At 39.6% G+C, this 23,158-nt stretch overlaps 1 protein-coding gene across 1 annotated transcript in view; it reads left to right on the top strand.

Annotated features, from left to right (window-relative positions):
* The first annotated feature begins 713 nt into the window (after nucleotides 1-713).
* Nucleotides 714-23,158, top strand: part of MYBPC1 (myosin binding protein C, slow type) — a 73,731-nt gene continuing 51,286 nt past the window's right edge. Inside the window, exons 1-3 of the mRNA XM_012720628.1 lie at nucleotides 714-805; nucleotides 15,888-15,923; nucleotides 17,969-18,010. Of these exons, the coding sequence (XP_012576082.1) occupies nucleotides 781-805; nucleotides 15,888-15,923; nucleotides 17,969-18,010 (103 nt within the window). The 5' untranslated portion in view covers nucleotides 714-780. The remainder of the gene's footprint in view (nucleotides 806-15,887; nucleotides 15,924-17,968; nucleotides 18,011-23,158) is intronic.

Raw genomic sequence — 23,158 nt, 5'->3', positions numbered from 1 at the left:
CACAGGATTAAAAGTCTCAGTACCATCAACCTGTCACCAGCCACTGTCCTATGAATTCCATCCCCAGCCAAGTTGCTGACCCACATGGCACAGCAGACCTCTCCTATCTCGCCTGCTGCTCCCCTCAGCAGTGTATTTTAGTGGCTTTACCTTTTCTGCACCCCACTCTGTCTCGGTGAATCCTCTTACCCCCTGCACCTCTGGCTTACACCCCAGTTCTTGCATGAAAAAATAAAAAAAAAAAGAAAATCCAACAATGAAGAACTGGTAGAAATAAACAGTCAATGGAATATGAAATCATTACCAGCACACAAAGCTTTTTGTTTATCATCAGAATGAAAAGGCAGGTACGTGTTGAGTTAGCATTCTACGACTTGTAATTGAAGTTTTTTTTCGTCTGGCAAATTTTTGTACTCCTGGGTGGACACATGCCACTGTCAGAAAGAGACCAGTAAGAAGGAGCACGAGGCTGCGCTGAATTTAGAAAGTTAGAGGTGTTCTCATCGGCCACATGAGATGGGCGGGAGATTCCTTCCAGTAGGCGAGAGAGCAGAGTGCAGACAACAGATGTGAGAAAGGTCCTCCTCACTGTCAAGTTCCAGCATCCTTGTGCTGAAGAAGGGCGGGGCCAACGTGATTGATGTCGGAGTCTGTATAAAAGCTGCCTGCTTCTCCCCACTTGCTTGTCACACCGACCTGCACCATCCCTTGACTGCTCCTGTAGTTTCTGTCAGCTAGTCCTAGAGGGAAGCAAGCTGCTTGGAGAATTCTGTTGTGGCCATGCCAGAACCCACTAAGAAAGAGGGTAAGTTAAGACTCATCCCTAAATCTTTTGTTGCGCTTTTTACTGGTTTTGGTATTCCTGTTCATACAGATCCCCAGTGTCTTAAGGAAAAGACCCTTGGAAGTATAAAGACCTGAATGAAAATACAGAAAGAAGATAACTAAATTAAAAGGTTTCTGCTAGTGATGGTTAAGGAAGGAATATTGACTAAAATGATCACATGATAATTTGCTATTTGACATTGTCCTTTTCAGGAGTTTTTTAAAGTGTCCTTTACGATGGTCCTTGCGAATAGTGAGCAGACTGTATTTTCAAGCATATTTTCTTAGGTTCAATCACAAATTTTCACTATGTATTTGCAACTTGTGGAGAGTCTTGGGATGCTTTCTGAAATAGTAAATTTGATCAAGTTTTCAAAAACAAACAGAATTTGTGACAATATTTCCAGGTTTGATGTATATTTTTTTTTCACCAGGCAACATTTAGAATATATATAGATATATAGAATCTGTCTTTTTTTTTCTTTTATCAGTGTTTTGGGGGTTTCATTATTTATTACACTATTAAATTCTACTTGGAAAAGAAAAACATCTGGGTAAAATAAATGTCTTTGAATATCACTAGTAGATTGTTTTCTTTAATGAGGTTTATTGTAAATAATTTCATAATATGTAGTGTTTTTAAATTAATTAAAATATAAAAATATTCATCCTCAGAAGAAATGTGTCCTCCCATAAACCTGCCTCTGTAAAAAAAAAAATTCAATGTTTTTAAGCTACTAATCAATAAGAAATAAATTGGTATTAGAAATTACTAAAATGACTAACCAAAACACAATTGACAGAACAAGTACAATGAGTTAGTATTTAATGAAACATCTTTAAAAACATTATTTCATTTTTATTAGTCTTCATTAGTACATTCTGAATCTTTCTGTTTGACTTCTGCAAATAAAAGCAAAAAAAAAAAAAAGAGAGAGAGAGAGAGATTAGCAGGAAGCATAAAAATAGTATTTAGTTTCTCAAGTTTTAATTATTAAAATGACCTTAACCATTGTTTTGAAGAACCTAGAAAGATGCTAGGTGTTGTACACAAACTTGAAATATTAACCAAATTAGCGAAAGTCTTTGAAACAAATTTTCTTTATGTAATTAAGTAACCAGTGTTGACAGGCTGTGGTGATCAGTTTACAGGTTGGCTTTACTTGGTGGTGGAGGGCATTGATGGATGAAGTCTTCCACCCAAAATAACCACACCAAATGCATGCATTAATATGGGAACTTAATCCTGATGATCAGGCTGTGAGTCCAGCCTCTGCTAAAGTGTCTTATTTGTAATGCAAATGATTTAAATGTGTATTAAGTGTCCTTTTTATTTGATCTGTCACTTGACTGCCTCTTCAAGGCTTGTTTGGATGAAATACATTCTAGGTTTCTTAACTAAGACCAGGATATTTTAGTAATACCTCATTTAGTGGAGGAATTTGCATGTGTTATTCTAAAGCCCCATTGAATAAGATAAAGCTGGAAAAAATACAATATTTACTTAGAGAAGATAAAACTTTTGCTTTAGATGTTGTACAATTGTAAAGATTATCAAACTAAATTATTCTAATTGTGAGATAGTTTTACTCTTTTGTCTGACAACTCAATCAAATCCATTCTGCTTTGAGACACAATGAAATTTCCCAGCCCAGAAAGAATTTTAGATTGTTTCTGAATCTAAAATCTGAATCTTTTTTTTTTCTAAATGGATACAAAGTCCTGTGATTTTTTTTTTGCTATCAAAACACTGTTGATATACTGTGTAGGAATTCCCCACCCAAGACAGTAATTTTATACTTATAGATTCTTTGGTTAGTTTAAATCTGGATGGTGAGGCGTGAGGATAATAAATGGGTTACTAATATATTTAAAATCCCTTGAGGAAGTACAGGGGATTTTTTTGGTTTCCTTTTTGAGGAAATGCACCTCATAAAGCTTTCCTGATAAAATCACTGTATTTTAATGTTCCTTGCACCAGAAGAAAGAGGGTGGCAGTTCAGGAACTAGTCTGGTCCTTCTCCTAACTGATTTCATTTTTCCTGATGCTGGTTTTGTTTCATATAAGCATCCCTCTGGAAGATAACTTCAGAATATAACATGTCACTAGACCAATGCTTCAGAGTCATTTCCAACTATCTGCAGAAACATTTCCAAAGGATGGGTTCCTTCAGGCCCTACAGGTCTTCTTATGTCTCTTTCCCAGTGCATAGAAACCCAGGAAAGACACGGCCACTTGCTCTGAATCTTTTTTTCTTTAAGACTTATTTATTTATGTCTACAGAACTGGGGTATAGGCCAGGGGTGTGGAGGGTGAGAGGGTTCACCAGAGACACAGTAGGGGGCAGAACAGGCAGACCAATGAAGTACACTGCTGAGGGGAACAGTGGGTGGGTCAGGAGAAGTCTGCCACGCCATGTGGGTCAGCCCCATGGAGGGGATCGAACGCGAGCTATAGAGGCTGTGATAGCTTCATAGTGCTGCGTTTTAACCCATTGCACCACCAAGGAGGGCCCTGCTCTGAATCTTGATAGGCTACACGGGCTGGTTTGACCCTCCGCGGATGCTGTGGGATCTGGCAACCCTTCAAAAGAGGGCTGGGTTTCAGCACCTGAAGTTGCAAAAGATGTCTCTCTCAACTGCCTCCCAGTCTACAGTGACCTAATTCCAGGAACTTCACATCAGGCCTTAGAAGAGCTGAATTGTCTGAGCTGGACGTGGAATGACAGGTGTAACTTTGGACCTCATGTAGGCTGTCTAATGGAAGACATTAGCCTCTAACTCTTTATGATCTTAAAAATATGCTGTATGTTTTGGTAATCCCTTTTGGAGAAAGAAAACATTATTTCTAAGAAGTACTTCTAAGGCGTAACCACTTCCCATATCCCTCTTCTCCACCTCCATTGGTCATACATTTATTCTTGGAGAACTACATTATCTGTAGCCCTTAATAATTCTGGATAAAAGTCATAACCTATGCGTTAGGTGCATGCAGAACTTGAGGCCAGAACGCTTCTTGTAATCAAATAGTAGAGAAGCTATGTCAGGAAGCTTCAATGTGTGGGAGTCTCCCTGAATGTCTGTCGATACATTCATTTATGGTTCAATGAGCACTTGTTATGAGCAATACTTGTTGAAATTTCAGAAATATATACAAGAGGGTCTCTGTTCTAAAAACCGCACAGTCAACTGCCCCTAGGAATGTAAAGGAATTATCTTTCACTGGAAATTTCTCTTTTGCTGTTGAAAACTTATTTTAGCAATATGAAATTAGAAAAATACAAAAGTCTTTGTTCTGTGGTAGAATCTTTAATAGTTTTCAAATATTATGACTGTCACTTAAATCCATAAAAATTATCTCTTCCTAGTTTTAATCTCTGCAGCATGTGTGGATTAATTTTACAAAGCTTATTTCTTTAATAAACTTAGTTTATTGCTAGTTGTCAGAGTCTACAAACTACAAAAATTCTATAATTCTGAGTTCATAACTTAACATGAATTTCACTCTTATATTTTATGTGCTTAATCTGTAGGAGAAAGACAAGAAAAAACTCCTCGGTGCTTCTGTGTCATTCAAAAAAAAAAAAAAAACAGTGAGAGTTGTTGTAGTTTCCTGTAAGATCTCCTATAAGATCTCACTCAAAACTTATGGCAACACCTAGGTACATTTATACCCGTAATAGTAAGAAATCATTCTGGTAGGCCATTCTTGCATCCAGGAAGCAAAGCCATGGTGTGGATACTACAGATGCCTCTGTTCTCTTGACACACAGTATTTACTTGTCTACTTGATTTTGGCCTTTTGCAATAGGAATAGTTGGGAATGTGTCACAGAGAATATTTTCAATCCACAGGGGTTTTCCCTTTCTTTTAAAAAAAGACTTATTTGTTTATGTGTACGAGAAATGGGGTACAGGACAGAGGTATGGGGTGTGAGAGGATTCACCAGAGAGAGTGGGGAGCAGAACAGGAAGATCTACTGAAGTAAACTTCATCCTATTTTAAAGTTCTGCTAAGCCCTAAACCTATCTTAACATAGGCAACGCTCGTCACCTCTCGCCTATTTCTCAGCATCGTTCAGGACTTACTCATCATCAGGAAAGTAGTCCTGGTGATGGAAAACCTCCTTCTCATATTTACTTCTTGACCTTCAATTTCTACCTGCCTTTGATTGCATTGCCTGTTTGAAATACCACAGTAAATTTGTCTTTGGAAGTCCCCTTCTGTATAGAGTATTACCTTTCCCTTAAGTTGGGGGAGAAAAGCAGGAAGAGAGCAAGGAGTTATTTATCAAAGGCAACTACTTTTTCCTTGTGTCTTCAAATGATTCATGGAAGGTTTTGGATGAGGACTGAAGAAGCTGAATGAACACAGCAATGTGTATTTTTCTTCTGGGAAAAACAAAAACAAACAAAAAAAACCCTGCTACTCTGAGCTGGAGATGCCTGGTGTAGATTTGTGCTGTCATAAGAAGGCATACTCTTGGGCAAACACACAGTAGAGAGACTTAATACTTGGCAAAAATCATTCTTTTTCAGTATCCTGCTTTATGACCATCCAAACTGCACCTGTTAGGGAGATAAATAAAGGACTGGCCAATTCTTTCCTCTCAAGCACCCTAAATATATCACTTTAAAAAAACTTTGGAAAAACATGTTGTATCCAGCTTGTATTATGCAGTAAATCTGAAGAAGTCTCCCTCCGCCCTTTCAAACAGCAGCCAAGTCAGAGTAAAGGAACCTAAATGCACTAGGTAGAGGTTAAGGTCTCTGGCTAGTTTGAGCCATCCAAGAGAAGGGGGAAAGTTAAACACATCCCTTTGTCCTGTCAGTGACTCACTTTATTTTGGCCTGAGAAGTGGCCTTGAAACATTTTATTTTAGGCTCCCAATGGACACGCAATTCAGTTTTCTTATTTATAGCCATTTCACAGTATCTCTGAGTCCGACATGAATGGTAGAATAAATTAAGCTGGACTCAAGTTCTTTTTAAGAAATGCGTGGGCATAAAAAAGTAATCAATAAATGGTCTTTTTAAAAATTTAAGCCAAAAAGGAAAAAAAAAAAACTTAAGCCAATATGAAGCAATGTTTTTGCAATACTTCTACAAACAAACATGCATTCTTAAAATTTCAGAGCGTGGCAGTATGTCAGGGGAGAAATGCTATTTATTGATTTTACATCCCTAGACGTCATTTTGGGTACTTTTTGGTTAATTTCTTATGATTGTCTTAGTTAATGTTTCTTTATGGACACAGAGGAATTTTTATTATTACTACTAGTGACAATTTTAGCTCTACTCCTTAATTAGTCTGTGAAATCTACAATAAGAGCCACAAAATACTCTCTTCTGCCAAGAGTTCTGTGATAATTCTAGATCTCCTTTCTAGACATACTTGAGTGTATCAGAACAGGATTAAATATCTAGCGATCAAAATAGACAGAAAAAAAATTAGTTTTGCATATGTAGGGATAAGGCCATAACTCCTTTCTCTGTTTTTATTCCACCTTAGTTTTTGGTGGGAACAGATGACTTTTCTGGAAACCTTGGCTGGCCTAGAGCAGTCCATGCTGTGAACACCCAGGAAATATCCAGAAAAGTAGCTACTGAATGAGAGTTCTGAGTTCGCATCATCGTGAAATATCTGTTGTTGACTCAAAAGGAATTTCCTAGAATTGGAAGCCCCAGTAATTAAGGAATATGAAACTGAAAAAGAAGGAAAGACTTAATCACTCAGTTTCCTACAAGTGTGCAAGGGGCATTTGTCACATAGCTCCTTATAAATTCAGCCCCCCATTATCATAGTGACAATACTGTCTGTTCTGTGGATGCCTAGTGTTAAATGACAGAGCGTATTTGTTTTGTACAGACAAACCGGATTATAGGATGTGCCCATTCTTGGGCTTCCTTTCCATTCTTCCATCATGGACAATGCATGATTTATGCATTTCCAGGGTAAAGGTTCAGGTTCAGCAGAGCAGGACATGAAGGGGCTTTTTTGGCAAAGTGAAAGCCCAGGATGGTTTAGTCACATGCTCGTGTTTTTGTCTCTAAAATGAGTTCACAAAAAAGCTAACTAAAATCTGAACTTCATTATGCCTTTCAAGTCTGAAATCCGCTTTGATAGACTTCTGTCCTTTCCTGCTTCTTTAGTAATCTTTCTGTGGGCCAATCTGGCACATTGGTGTAGACCCTAATACTGTTTAATATGTCAGATCTTTCGATTTTGTTGTATTCATCTCTTGGCTTGTATTTTATTTACCAGAACCTAAAAATGTTCCCTTTTCTCCATAATCAGTTTTTTCTCTAAAACATTGAATCTCTTTCTCCATTGCCTTGGGAGTGCTTTGCTTGAATCAGATACTAGTTTTTGCTTTCTATAAACTTTTACATTTCCTGGAACAATGTGCTCTGTTCACCTACTGTAAAATTCTACATTTTAATAACTCATTTTTTTGCTATTTGTCTTTAGAATTGTTCTGCATATTGTATGTATTTCAGCTTTTCCTTATGCATATTAGGTAATACTCAGTTTTAAGCATAGTGACACTGATTATATTATTCATAGAACATTCTAGGTAGCTCAAATCTAGCTGCACTTTGTATTGAGTTAGTTACCTTCCATATGTCTCAGTTCTTTCATTGGTAAAATATGAATAATAATAATACCTTTTGGATGCAAGAGCCAAACCCCAAAATAATAATAATGATAATACCTAACTCATTGTGCGGTCATTATAAGAATTACATGACATATACTAAAAAGCTCAGAACAGGACCTAGCACATAATAAAAACTCAAGCAAAAAGAAGCGAACTCAGAAATTGTTTGGCATAAGGTGTTAAATGCCTCTCATTTGCTATAAGCTCTGAGGACATTTCTGTCAAGATATAACAATCACTGTGTTCTCTTCCTTACCCTGTATTATATTCATAAAACATTTCAGAACAGCTGCTGTTATTATCAGTCATAACCAGAAATGTTCTCACTTTGAGAATTTCTTTCTTTTTTTTTTTTTTAACTTGTGGTGAAACATCTTGTGATGGAAGCTCAGATCAAATGAGAGGTCTGTGTTCTGCTGAGATTTGTCACATCCAGCTGAGGGCTGCCTATTGCTAGCCAGACCATGTTAACCAGTTGTTTCTGCAGTGTGCCACTGAGGGGGCGTGGCTCTTCCGCACTGGTCATTCTGCACAGTTGCACATGTAACTATGTCCACCTCCAGGGGTTACAGGCTCGGGTTGGTGAGACCGAAAGCCTTCCCCCACTTCCAGTGGTGCTTGGAGCAGGTGAGGGTTTTGCTGAGTCTGAATATTTCTAAGATAACCATGACAGGAACGCTCCATGGCCACATATGGGTAAAGAGGGTGATTGATTGAATGCCGCTGTGTTTACTGCAGTGGAATTTTATTTTTATGACCCCACCTGGCATCAGGCCTGCCCTTCCTCTATTTTTAAAAAGTCACCCAATGTGAGGCCCAGGATTGGCTTGGGAGCAAGGCCTTTAAGAGATTTATCTGATAACCCAATAGCCATAAGAGTGACATTAGTGGTGAGGAACTGTCCAGATCCTCAAAAAAGGTGCAATATAAAGGGTAAAGGAGGCAAATTGTTAATTCAACTTATTGTACAATAACTTTTCTTTTAGAAGTACAAAAATTTTTTTCCACAATTTTTTTTATTATTATAATAGTTTATTTTCACATCATTTTGCACCTTTTCCCATCTCAGTTGTAATACCCATGGGCTTCCCATCACCAGATCACCAGTGTGCCATCATCATAGTTCAGTGCACTTCCCCCCCAACCCCATTCCCCACTCCACCCCCATAAAATGTATCTGGTATATAGTTGTTTATTATTATTATTTTCTCCCTTGGTCCTTTATACTCCTGCTATGAGTGAAACCATCCGGTATTTTTCCTTTTCTTTCTTTTTTTCACTAAGCATGATCCCTTCCAGCTCCATCCATGTTGCTGCAAAAGGCATGTGTTTCTCTTTTTTGATATCTGAGTAATATAGAAGTACAAAAATTTTAAACCCCTTAATTTGAGTAAAGTTTTTTCCCACACCACTGTTTCCATCAAGCCCACTCCAGCTCCATATGTTTCTGTCTTTGGTAAGAGTAATAATTCAAGTCATCATCAATGAGACAAATCATCGTATTTTAGCAAAATTCTTATTTTCATCCAGACTCATATTAACCACCAGAAGCTATTTGTTGCTCTGAAATAATAACTACATTTTAATCCTCTTTCTGTGTGGAATGGCATTTTGAATCGAAAGTGTGTGTCATTAGAAAGACATTAAGTACAATTTGACTAGAAGGGGGGAAATCCTGTGAATTCAGAGAAATTCTGTCAAACTAAATAATGAGGAGCACTGAAAATTTACACAATTGATGCACAGTTAGACTTCATCTTCAGAATCTTAGAAAATAGGGTGGCCATATTTGGTCACAGTAAACAATTGACTGAATTAGTATGAATAAGTAGATTTTCTGGATAGCTAGGAGTAATTTTATTCTTGAACCTTATTAATTGAACCAAATGAGGACAGAAACATTCCTTAAAGTGCAATATATTGCTTCTTGCTTTTAAAAACAAAGTATAGTAGATATAATTTAATTTTGTCTTAGATTGTAGCTATTACTGATTGTACAGTGTGGTAACCTGAGAACCCAAATTGTTTGTTTTGGTGTTAACTGGGCACATACTGATTTCTAATTTCTCGTAGCTTTTCTGTTTCACCCCTGATGAGAAGATTGCTGTCTCCTTTTACTAAGCCTGTCAATCAGTGCAGGATGGGGAGGTCTGTCATGCCATGTGGGTTGGCTCTCTGGCTGGGGATCGAACTCATGCTGAGATGGCTGCAGCTAGCTTCATAGTGCTGGACTTTAACCCTTGTGCCACCAGGGTCCCAGACCCTGTCATCCTTCTGAGGTAGTAAGTTTACACGCTGTAGGAGCCCTTGGAGTGCCTGGGCACCACATTTAAGGAGGCCCTCATTCTCGGAGTCCTATAAGTGTGGGACTAGCTCCTTGGACTGAGAGCATCCTTAAGTGTGACTCTAAGGCCTGTCCCACCCTAAGTCTCTGGTTCAGGGTTCACTTGAATCTGGGGATAGGAGTGAGATGCCATCTTCAGCAATTAAAGCTCTTGAGCTCCTAGTGCAAGGACCACCCATTTTTCCTTTGGAGACCCTTTAAAGTTGCTGGTCAGCAGCTGTTTTCTTAAATGAAGTCTGAGTAAAAGAGGAGATACTAGACAATATTGCCCATTTGTCTCTAATTTTGGGCAAATTCCATCCTTCATCATACAATTGACCCCTTTTACCTGATTCAGCTACCCTTTTCCCCCTTCCCTCTGGTAACCACTGATTGTATAGTCTGAAAGTTTATTTTTGCTTCATTTAGCTTATCTGTTTGTTTGTTTTCTCTATTTAATAACATATGAGTGAAATCATAATGTTAAAAATTTTTAGGGCCCTTCCACTCAACTTAGCTTCGCAATGCTGAGCTCCAACCCACTGTACCACCAGAGAGGGCCCAGGTAAAGGCCTCTTAACACTTAAGACTTCTTCCTCCTTTAATTTACTGATCGTGTAACTCTTGATGATTGAAGGCAGAGGTGGACAGCTTTGGAGAGAGCCAACCCCCTGTGGAGTCACTGGGTTCCTAGCCTTTCAACACAGCACAGAGGCCACAGATGGGCTGTCTATATTCCACAGCTGTGCCATGGCTAGAGTGTCCTGGCACTGTCTACGTGTGTGTCACTGGAGGCATATCTGTGCTTTTACAGTAGGTTGTCATAGGAAAAATCCACCATAAATAGATCAGCCCTTTGGAAGCATTTCAGTGTTACAAAGGGAAAGTGTGTATTTGTGAATTAGAAAAGATCAAAGAGCCACTCTTGCTGAGGAGGAAGGAGCTAGGTTTAGTGACTGCTTTAGAATCCAGTTCAGCTTATCTGGTCCTTTAAAATATTTCCTTGGGCTTATTCGTTTCAGATCATCCTAGTTTCTTCCATTTAGTTATTTAAAGATTTATTTATTTATGCATACAATAACTGGGGTACAGGCCCAAGGTGTGGGGGTGAGAAGATTCACCAGAGACAGAGTGGGGAGCAGAACACACAGATGTACTGAAATATACTGCTGAGGGGAGCAGCAGGTGGGTCAGGAGAGGTCTGCTCTGCCATGTGGGTCAGCTCCCTGGCCGGAGATAGAGCTTGTACTGCAGTGGCTGCAGAAAGCTTCATAGTGCTGTGCTTTAACCTGTTGCACCACCAGGGAGGGCCCCCCCCCCATTTTTTTTAAAGTTGAAAAGCAGCAAATTATAGTCTCTGCTTCTCTAGTCCATATTGTGGCCATGTTTTTTAATAGAGACAATGGTAAAGATTGGAAAAGGGAGACAAAACCATGTCAACTCTACTGAACTTAACAGAAAAGCCCATAGAATTTGCCTCTTGCTTTGGAGAAACAGTGTAACCCATGGGCCTGATCTCAAGAAATACCCATGTGTTGTAAGGCCCTGGGTCTCCTGATGGTTACAGCTTGAACTAACTGACAGTAGAGTTGTCATAATCGACACAGTTGCTGAGAAACCCAGACACTATTTTGAAAAGGGGATTCCTTAGAAAGAAGTGTGTTAAACCACAGGGACCCACAGTCACATCCTCCCTGCTCCCTTGCCCTTGTTAAGGAGCGGAAGAAGATGTGTGTTGACAGTAAAAAGAAGCCGCAATGGTAGGACTGGCGGGTGCTGAGGCATTTGGCTAGCGGAGGGTCACCAGTGGGAGACATAGTGTTCCCTGCGGGTAAGGCAGCCCTGTAAGAAAACTGCCCTTCAATTGCCAGGGGACGGTGCTTGATTTCTTGGCAGCAAGGAGAAGGGGCTTGTGTGGGTAGGAAGAGCCTGCCAGTCAACTAAATTTATGGAGCACCTGCTGTGCAGACTTTGAAAAGGAGGAGGAGACAGGCCTTGTCCTCAGGAAGCTTGTGATCAAAGAGAGAAGAAAAGTCCCCATCTACTGGACAACTTTCAACATCCACAACCACATTTGAAATGGGAGAGGACTCAGTGACATTTGGGGCATGGTCTGAGCCTCTTTACGCAAAGCTGATTCTGGGATTAAAAGGACAGCATCAACCAGGAGACTGTGTGAAATGCAGAATCTTGGCGTCCCGCCCCCGGCCCCTGCAGACTCCAGAGTCAGAATCCACACTTGATTCCTTTGAGCACAGCAATTTCAGAAGCCCCAGCTGGGCTGTGGAGGCCCTGAGTCTCCCGTGTGTTGAGAGAACAAAAGCACCTGGTTTCGGTGAGTAAATTGATAGAAAAGGACGGCTTGTTTAGCTGTGAGCTGCTAAAACACAGGCATCCATCCGAGTCTCCTTTCCGGCCCCCTCCACTTTAAATTCATCATAGGAGCTCAGCGAATTCCTGTTGCAAGGGCGCTTCTTCCTAGTGTCTCTGTGGAGTGGGATATTGTTGAAATTGCTGTGAATTAATTATTATTACAGAGGCGGTTCATGAATTTTCGAAACATGTAAATGGTTATTAGAGGGGAGGGCAAGCCACTGAACTGTCTGAAACTAAGGGAAGCTTTACTACTAAGAGATGCACAACCCCTTCCTTTAAGGCACAGAGAGACCTTAGAGCCCGAGTCTTACCTGCAATGGTGAATTTTCAGTCTCAGTCACATACTGTTTGACCTTCACCACTCTGGGCTCCCCATCTCTAGGTTTAGGACAAATGCGATTCTGTGTTTCACGTGCCCTGAGAACTGTTGCCTTTAGTTGTGCATGTGGTGCAGTGTTCCGCTGGGATTAACTGGTTCATGTGTCTTCTTGGCACCAGCTCTATAATGCGTGCAACTTTCATCCAAATCCATCATTATTTATATTTGCAGCAGGAGAGCTGGGACCTGGGGCCTAGATGTTTCTGCATCCCAGTTCCAGACAGATTCTAATAGAACATAGTCCACAGACCTGACACTGAGGCAAATCCCCAGCAGGTACATGTGTGGGAAGACAAGTCATTCACAGACGTGTCAAAACAGAATTAAAAAACAGAGAAAACATGCACCATGTTTTCAGTGTTCCCTGCCCCTCCAGGAGCTCAGTCATGTCGGTTAACAACCCTTGAAATTGCTGTTGTTTCCAATGCACAGATGGGCAAATCCAGGCACGTGACACCATATGTGGGGTCCTGGCAGCAAGACCAGTGGACTCAATGGGGGAAAGTAGTGATCTCTCTGGGACGGGCCTGGGGGCTTCTGCTCCATCCTTGTGAGGAGTGGACTGGTACCACAGAGCTGGCTTCATAGTGCCCTGGAGCAGACCTTCTTCCACTCAGGAAATATGAGATCTGGCAGGCCTCAGTCCCCACCTGCAAAATGGGGGTGACTGCAGTTGGAAGGATTGCAAGAATGAATACATACCAGGCCCTGCGTGCTTGGTGCCAATGAGTTGGTTTTTTGTTTTGTTTTGTTTTTTTTTAGATTTATTTATTTATTTATTTATTTTAGATTTATTTATTGTGCATCTGGCTTCACCAGAGACAGAGTGGGAAACAGAACAGGCAGATCCACGAAGTACACTGCTGAGGGGAGCAGCGGGCGGGTCAGGAGAGGTCTGTCGCGCCATGTGGTCACCTCCAGGGCAGGCAGGCATTGAACTCATGAGGAAGTGGCTTTAGCTTTTCAATGCTGTGTTCTAACCCGCTGCGCCACCAGGGAGGGCCACCAATGAGTTTTTACTATGTATTTACTCCTTCCCTGATGGAAGGTGGCGGGTTCCATGAGTTTAAGAAGGAAAAGTTCTGGAGCTACCTGCTTACAGTTCCTGTAATTACCCTGAAAAGGCAGCAGCATTTCTAGGCCATAATGTTTCTGTAATTATGATTATCTGTTACATTTGCCTGTTAGTGACTGATGTCCAGAGGATTGGTTGGAAGCTGAACTAAGCCCTTTAAATTCTCATTTGGCTTGATCTGGGGATTATTCCATAGAATGCTGGGCTACAGACTCAGATTCTGGACACATTTGCAGGTGCAGTGTCCAAGATGATTCTCTTCCATTTATTTGATCAGTGTTCACCCTTGATCTAACTTCCAAACAGGATTTTAAACCATCTTAGTTTTCCTTCCAAATGGGCCTTGGTTTCCATAGATGCTGAGAAAGCATAATCAGCTAATAGTTCATACACAGTCATCAAAGAGCTCCTTCTCAGTTTTTTATTTTATTTTATTTTTTATTTTATAAATTCACTCTGCACTTAATGTGCCTTCAGCAGTCAAGTGAAGCACCAGGGAAATGATGAGAATTAAAACATCTGTCCTTATTTAGCTGGGGAAGGGGAACATAAATAGACCAAGAAAACTGGGGAAATATTAAAAGCAATAACAGAATAAAGGGAGAGCTAAGAAAAGATTCATTAGGTTTAAGAGTCTTTTTAAAAAATATTTATTTATGCAATAAGAACTGGAGTGTAGACCAGAGGTGCAGGGGGTAAGAGGATTCACCAGAGACAGAGTGGGGAGCAGAACAGGCAGATCCATGAAATACACTGTTGAGGGGAGCAGTGGGCAAGACAAGAGAGGTCTGCTGTATCATGTGTGTCAGTTCCCTGGTCGGGGATCAAACTGCAGCTTCACAGTGCTGAGACTTAACCCCTGTGCCACCAGGGAGGCCTGGACCCAAAGGGTATCTATGAGAGCTCTCTAAAGGGCCTTGTGCTTTCATGTTAGCTTCATTATTTCTGCCAGTCAGTATGGTTTTTTTCCCTCTTGATTCTATATGTATTTCTCCCTCATTCATAAATAATAATGTACTTATTTATGGCCATCTGAATAAAAACAATGGCTTCGTGAAAACAATTAATTGGACTTCAAACCCAGCACAAAAAATTAGATGTAGGACTATGTAGCCCCTTTCTTGACTTCAGCTGCACTGCTGTTCCCTCCTTGCCTGGACACTGCCAGGCTGCCTCAACTAAAACAGGGCAGTGGGCATGCACGTAATAGTGGCCCTGGGTATGGTGGGCAGATGTTTTCTCCTCTGCTTGGAAGGTGCCACTTGTAGAAAGAGGTGGAAATTCTAAATTCTGGCAAAGATACAAGCTTCTGAGATCCCACAATGTACCTCTAATACAGAACCCTTTCTTTGTTATTTGTTTAGTAATCAACTGGGAAATAATTTTGAAAGATACCACCTTCATGAACTGCCTCTTCTTGCCCTGGAGTTAGACAACCCATGCCACTAACTCCCCATTCTGAGCATCCCAGGGATCAGCAGAGGAAGTTCTATGCTCTTTAGTCATGGAATAGGCCTTTCACTACTTGGACGTAGTATAGTCTTTAATGGTAGATTGGGTATCATAACCAGAACTTTGACATACACATTTCCAGAAACCATTGTAAGAGGAGTTGATCTTATGTCCCAGTGAACAGTGGTTTATCTTGAAATAAGAGGAAACACAGCAAAGCCAGAGGACTTTGCTCTCGTCACCATTCAGAAAGAATCTCTCATGAGAGCAGTATGAGGTTGGAAATGCTGTTATGCCTTTGTCTCCTGGGGAAAGTGCTGTATCATTTACTGATCACCAATCTCACCTTGGATGAGGGAATGAAGCTCTTAGGCTTAAGGGACATGCTTACTACTCACTATGTCTCGATGCTACCTCATAGCGACATTATGCACATGATATAGGTATCATTGTGTCCACTTTTCAAGAAAGGAAATACACTCAGTGCCTTTAAATGCCCACATGGCACTTGAGGAAATAACTAAGTGGCAAGGATACCTGGACCCCTCTTTTACCTCTGTTCTGTCTGGAAAAGTCTATATAATACCATTTAGATCCTTACCTCACACCATATACCCTAAGATGGTGTACCTAGTCCTCTTGATGCCACAGGTCAATGCATTTCCTATTCTGTCCCTCTTCCCAGGATGCAGAGATAAGATGGATCCCTGGAATTGGGCATAGCCTAGAACTGGGAAAAGTGGCTTTTTTCTATGATGAGTGAGTCTAACACTTTCATTACTCTTTCCATTTCTAGAAAATGAAGTCTCAACCCCAGCTTCACCTCCACAAGGTGAGTGAAAACACTGCTTTACATGTTTGGGCAGCAAACACAGAACATTCCATCCCAGCATGACCTGGCCTCCACTAAACTGTGAGCTTTAATCTAACTCCTGTGGAGAAGTTGAATGACAATGGTTGTGATAACGTAATAATAATGACAATATCAATAACACATTGTGTTAATATAATCCTTTCACGTTAATCTAGTTTGGATGCACATCATTTACTTTAGTCTGTGCCCAAGTTGTTGCTATGCCCATGTTTTACATGTGTGAAGACTGACCTTCCAAAGGGGTGAAGGATTTGCAGTGCCTTTTCACATGCCTACATCTTTCTTGTAATAGTAGGGAGTGCGCTTCACTTCAGCCCTGCAAGATCAGCAGCTTCTTCCTGGCTTACTCAGCCAAGACAGAGGCAACCAAAATTATGTGCATTTTCCCGCAAAAATGTCAAAGTATCCTCTCTCATCACTCTTTCTGCTTGACAAGAATGAGAAATTGACATGCATTCAAGAATTATTCACCAGTATTTACCATGTGCACAATTCTGCCCTAAACCTTCGGAAGGATTCCAAGTTACCTACCAAATACTAAGAGCCAGGTACAAATATACCATACCAGATGCGGAGAGCTCTAAAATAGAAAACATTTCCTGGTAATCAGTTTGCTTATAACCAAGTAGAAAATAAAACACAATCCAGAGAACTAGAAAATATATAACTACTGTATTGAAATATCAGGCAATACCATAAGCACAAGGCAGTATGTGATTTAATGCAGGTAACTTGAGTGGAGGTATGAAGGCAGGGGTGAGAGGTCATCATTCACCCATCAACTTAGGTACAATCAGAACTTGAAGAATGAATCAGTTTCTGGTGATCTTTTTACGTGTATTTTTATGAGGGTATTATGAAGCCCTTTCCTCCTAAACATTATTTTTTTCCAGAAGGTAGTTTGAGAAATCTAATTGCTCACAGGAATGCCTTTGCTCAGCTATGAAGACCAGTTTCATAGACTCCAGCCCCTTTATTAGTATAGACGAGTATTGCTTTGTGTGGAAATGATCGAAACATGCTCAGACTCACGTGAGTTCAGAGGACATGGTCAAGGTTTCTTTCTTTCGGCCAGATCGTGAGACTATTGTAGTTGTGTGATGGTCTTCTTAGGAATTTCTTCCTCTGTATGTTTCCTACTTGCCAACATTGAGTACTGAGAATCTACTAGCCACGAAAGACTTAAATTTTCCTTTCTGTTTTTCATATCAGTTGCTGATGCAGAGAAACTGTAGTTTATCTACTTATGCCATATTCCAATTATTGCACAATGTTGATCTAATACTAAAACAAGTCACCTCCCAAATTTTGTTTTAAAATGTCCTAATTAGTTAATTGCTACTCAGGTCGGTCTCATCAGTCAGAAAAGAGAGAACTCATGCTTGAAATGATTCCTTTCTGATATATCAGTCATGTGTAGGTATCTAAATTGATAGGATTCTGAGCAGAAAGAAAAGCACATTAAATGTTCTCAACTGATCAAACCTGATGTCATTGCTTTTGTTTTATTCTCAATCATCATACCCAGAATATGGATAACGACACTTTGAAACTATTGTACAATTACGTACTTTATGCCTTTGCTCCATACCATAATATTGCCTGAAGTCCAGACGATTGGAACTAGTGCTGAACTCAAACACTAGTCCCTTCTTGGCTTCTAAGATGATGTGGCCACATTTTATATTCAGCCCTGTTCCAGCATGTTATAACTGGGTCCCATGCAGTCAGTCTATGTTTATGCAATCTGGGCTGTGTGTTCCTATGGATGTATATAATTTTAAATGATCATATTTATTAATTGCTTCTATTAATATGATTCTACATTATAATTCCAAAAAGCACAATTCCTATGTAACAAAATAAACGAGTGGGTGCCATCACTTGTGATCTGTTCTGTTGTCATTAATTTCCTCCCTTCTCCATCTCCTCCATTGCTCATCACACAATAAAATGCTTTTTTAAAGACGCATTTAAAAATTGTACTTGTACTTTCCACACAGAACCAAGTAAAGAGAAGGAGGCCGGAACTGCACCAGGAAAAGGTGAGTTGGCAGGCGGGAAAGTAATATTGAATTCAACAAACTTGAAGCGGAAAGAGGGCAGCCATGAGTGGCCCGATGGCCCATGGAACTCCTCTGTGTTATCTTTAATCCTGCTGCCAGAGAGCTCTTCATTTGCATCTTATCAGCACAGTGAGACTGGTTCTTTGACCAGTTTCCATTACACACATTTCTAAAAAGAAAACAAGGGTGATAAAAGTATCACAAGTAGCTACTGAGTTGCCAGCCAACTAATGGCAGTTTTCAAGTTCCAGTGTGTATGCTGAGGAAAGAGGCATTTTGTCTTATTTGAATAACAATTCAGAATGCTGTCTGGATTGTCCACATTTTTTAAAGAAAATGGAATGTTTCCATGTGACCATGTGAACTGTTCCCGGTTTCAGCAGCTCTTTTGAAGGCTAGCATCTCATTTTGTAACGCTATGCATTTGTGTGGATTTATATAATGATTTATACAGATTTAGACAGTCCACAAGCATCCTGCTCTTCCCTAGTGAACTGGAAATTCACTGATTGTTGCTTCACATGGAGACAGTCCAGTTTTAGAAAAAGAGTGATCTTTCTCATGTGTTCTGGTGGTGCATCTATGAATTACTAATTTTCCCTGTGGAGAAACTCATTGTCACTATGGCTCCTCTAAACGAAGGAGCGTTAGTCCTCGTTAGAAGAAAGTTTTACCAGAGGTAGTTTTGACAGTTCTGCTTTATGGGTAATCAATAACATAGTTTTAGTTTTGGAATAACCAATTATTTTCTGACTAGGTGGGATATTTCTCTTTCTTTCTGCCACTCAAAAGCATGTTAAGTATCACTCCATTTTTACTATATCATATTTTATTAGCTAATTCCTATGATATTTTTGTTTCTCATATACTAGTAAAACATTTCTTCTTTCTTTTCAGTTTTCTGAAACACGTTTCTTCAGCTAACTTGAACTTAACACTCTCCTAAATGAACACACAATGTTAATACATTCACTTTGTCCTTGACCTTCAGGGGCTCCCATGGACAGTAACATGAATACTAATGCTAACCACGTGGCCATAGTTTGAAGGTTATTTGCTTATGGAATGCAGAGAGTGCAAACTCCTAGAACTCCTTCCATGAGATGGGTTCAAGGATGTTTGGGCATCCTGGCTGAAGTCACTGCAACATTATTCTCTACAAGGCTGATGGCATCCACCTCTGTTTCCAAATTTGGAAAGGTGCTTGGACCAGGCTGGAAGGCTCAACCAACAGAGCAGGTGATGTAATCCCAGAGGGCAAGCTGTCAACATTTAAACAAAGCCCATGCCTGACCATTAATCTTCAAATTAATCTACAAATTAAAGTCAACTAACCAACCAATCAGTTGGTCAATTAACAACAACAACAAAAAAAAAACAAAAACTTTTCATAAAGGAGAGCCAGTAAAAGAGCTAACCTAGAGAACTAGGGCATTCTGAAACTTGTAGCATTTTTTCCGTGACATTTGCAGAAGATAAGCAAGGACATGACTACATGCTGTCACATGTCCACGTACATAAATTGCCCTGTATAAGTTCATTCTACCCAACAAGAAGTAAAGCACTTCAGGATAGAAAACGACATCTCTAAATCAAGAAGTATGGTGAATGGAAGTTATTTCTAAGTATACAGTTCTCTGCAACTGTACCCACTTTTCTTAGGAACTGGTTTCAAGAAAAAACATAGGCAAAATTTAGACATAATCTATTCTTGATTGGGAAAAAAACCACAGAACCTTGCATAGACATAAAGAGTGACAGGGCAACAGACTTTTCTCCAGTATTAACTAGAATATTCTCTCTTGCCCTTCATCCCCACCAAGCCCCCCCACCCTCAAGTCTCAATTCATCTAATAGATTTTTTAACGACTTTACAGCTTTCTCCTGACCATCCAGATCACATCACCCCTTCCTCCTCTTGGTTTCTTCTGAATCCATTGCCTCTCTCTTTCAATCTCTCTTTTCTATCTGATCACATATTAACCATTCACTTCTCTCCTCACAGGTTGTGAGCTATTTGATGGTCAGGCACTTTGTCTTAACACCTCTCTCATCCCCTCATCTCCATTCCTTCCAGTGAGCAGTAGACAGCTGCATGGCCACCTGATACAGACATTTAGAAATCATGAACAATTGAATTTCCACTACTTTTGCTACTGATTGTATAGCCAATGGTAACCTGTATATCTTTGTTTCTATTTAACATATTTCCTGGACAGGAGGATGAATGTCCCAACCTACTCTTAGTCAACGAAGTTCAGACGGAGGTGTGGCATTGCACAGTGTGTTCATCCTTGGATAGATGGACCATTTTTCCTGAGATACCAACTCATTTAAATCTTTCCAAAATCATCATGCCTGGAAATAAGTGCATAATTCAGCACTTCAATTCATCCTTCACTACTTATTTGGAAGTACAGTCAATTAATAGTTGTAAGACTGTTGCTATTAACAATAGTGTTTATAGTAATGCAGACTTATTACTATTCCCAAACCAGTTGACTTGCTCAGCAGCAGCTTTGAAATACTCAGGAGATTGCTTTTGGATCCACAGAATATTGTTTGGTTCTGCTATCAATCTCACACATAGTGTTAGTTTTACCAATTTTATCAGATTTATTATGAGTCTTTCTGGGGAATAACTGATTTCCCAGGAAGGGCTTTTATTATTTCTTTGCTTGATTATTTCCTTATTTACCTCTTGACAGGTCCTTCCAACTAGCCTATAGTTGGATATTGCCCACTTTGTCCTGGGATTGAAGTGATAGTGACAACAATAAAGAAATACCTTTAACCAGAGAATTAGATGTGCAGATTCCTTTCAGGGTGATCATACTAGAAGATGGCGTCCTTATAAAATACTGTGGCTGTGGCTAAGAATTCTTCCAGAATAATGACATTAGAATGCTAAGTATAGACTCTTTTCTGTATTCTCTTTGCGGCCAAAGATCTGCCTTGTAGCCTAATAATTGTTAGCTCTGCACATACTTCCTGAGTGTCTGCTACATAGTAGGTGTGAGTTGGGCCATTGTGTCCCCTCTTTCTGGAGCCAGTGTCCGATGTCTCAGGGAAGAGCAAACGTCAGTAGAAGATGGTGGATTCCAGTTGGAAGCAGACTAGGATCAGTAGGGCACGTGTAGAGAATAATGTGGGTAATCAAATGGATCCTAACTTTTAATTTTTTAAAATTTGTCATCACATCATCCTTCATTTTTGTACAGTGTATGGTTTCCCCATGAAATTCCCACTACCAATTCCCCGGTGCACCATCACCATAGATCCTTGTCTCTTCCCACTCCTGTCCCAGTCCTTCTCCCTCCTCTTCCCCTACAGAATGCCTCTCATCTATAGTTACCTGGGTCATACCTCTTTTTGTTAAGTTGACATGGTGTGTGTGAGCACAGCTAGTGAGACTAGTGTCTTCTGGGCCTGAACAACTAGCCCAGTGGGAAGTTCCTATTGTGGATATTTCCAAACAGGCCAGCAGCCTTAGAATTAGAGTGTTTCAAATATGGGTAGTCATTTCAATGCGTGGGTTCTGAGTTATTCCTTAATTTTTACTTTTGCATCTTATTAGCTCATGACCTGTATGTTTGTTTTTATCTGTAAGTCTAATTTGGATAGTTAGTGCATCTTTTTCTTCTAGAAAAATAATTGCTTCTGGCAATCATTGCAGTGATAGTAAACTTATTTTCTTTTTGCAGGTATTAACATTAATCTTGCCACATAAACTGTAGCGAATGGAATGTGTATGTTTTAAAGATCTCATGTCACTTGAGATGAAGAGTCTTTCTTTTGGCATGAATATGGTTTGCAGATGAGGAAGTGAATCAGTAGAAGTTCCAGCAAACTTTCTTCTAAATGATATTTTTTTTTATTTAAAAATGATTTGATTTTTTCTCTTCATTTAGGTCCCATTTGATATGCAGTAACATGATCCTGGTACTTTTTATTCACAAGCTGAAATATCTGTGTAATTTTACCTTTAGGTGTCCATCACCTCTGTGTGCTTTATCTTTGTATTCTAATCAACTTACTCCCCTGCAGTGAACTTTGTTAAAAACTAAACAACAACGTACTTTGCAAAACACAACCTTTTTAAGATACAACACTGCTTTAATAGCTTTGGGGGTGAAAGAACTCATTAAATATACTTATGTATTATGAGATGAACTTATTTCTGAAATCATACCTGATTTCAGAAGCATCTAAGTCTGAAAAGCTGCCTTCTCACTAAGAAATATAAGTTAAGTACCTCAAAAATATGATTACCTTATTTTCACCATACTTATTTCATCGGTATGTAATGGGAGTTGTTTTGTTATTTTGATCACCTATACCAGTATTTGCTACAACTGATTACCCTGCTTGAGGGATTCATAAATTTGTCTAAACCAAATGAAATAGCACATCAGTATTTAACTGAGTATTTAACTGAGGTTTGTCTACAGTCACATATGTTTTAACTTTCTGTGCTTTTTGGTCTTCTAGAATCTCATCAGTTATCCCAAGTTTGTATTACTGAAAATATTGATTTAGAAGTCAATTTAAATCAACCATAGGTAAAAGTTATTTTATCCTCAAGAGTTTGAAAAATTACTGGTATACATTCTACCATCATTTTCTTGCTTTCCAGATTTCACATGTAGCCTTGAGAGTCACAGGGGTGTAATGTGAGACCAAGTTCTTTCTCTACTTTCTAGAGGTTCTTCTCTGAGACTTCAGTTGTTTTAGAATCAAATGCTAGTTCCCATGACTTCGGTCAATTGCACTTCTATGTAGTAAGGGAGATAGTTCTGTGGTTCTTGGTCTGTGGTCTCTACCGGTACCGCATTGGAAAGCGCCAAAAACCAGGTGTGTGTGTGTGTGTGTGTGTGTGTGTATTGTTGATACTGTCACTGTCAAGTAAAAAGAAAATATGACGTGTATCGTGGTTTTTCTTCCTGGTATGAACCCATGACTTTCTGTATGTGTTGTTGATTAAGACTACTCCCAGATTTGGATATTCAGTTTCTCTTTGAACATATACCCTGGTTTTCACTGGTAAATAGGAACAGTTAAAACTTTCATTCTTACCCAGTTTAACTAAGTTAATTGGCCAACTTTTTAAGAATTTCTGGTCAAGTT

Source organism: Condylura cristata, unplaced genomic scaffold, assembly GCF_000260355.1.
Source record: "Condylura cristata isolate star-nosed mole 26May11 unplaced genomic scaffold, ConCri1.0 scaffold00004, whole genome shotgun sequence".
Taxonomy (NCBI): domain Eukaryota; kingdom Metazoa; phylum Chordata; class Mammalia; order Eulipotyphla; family Talpidae; genus Condylura; species Condylura cristata.
The sequence above is the reverse complement of the archived record's forward strand: the minus strand, read 5'-3'. Positions and strand labels throughout refer to the sequence as shown.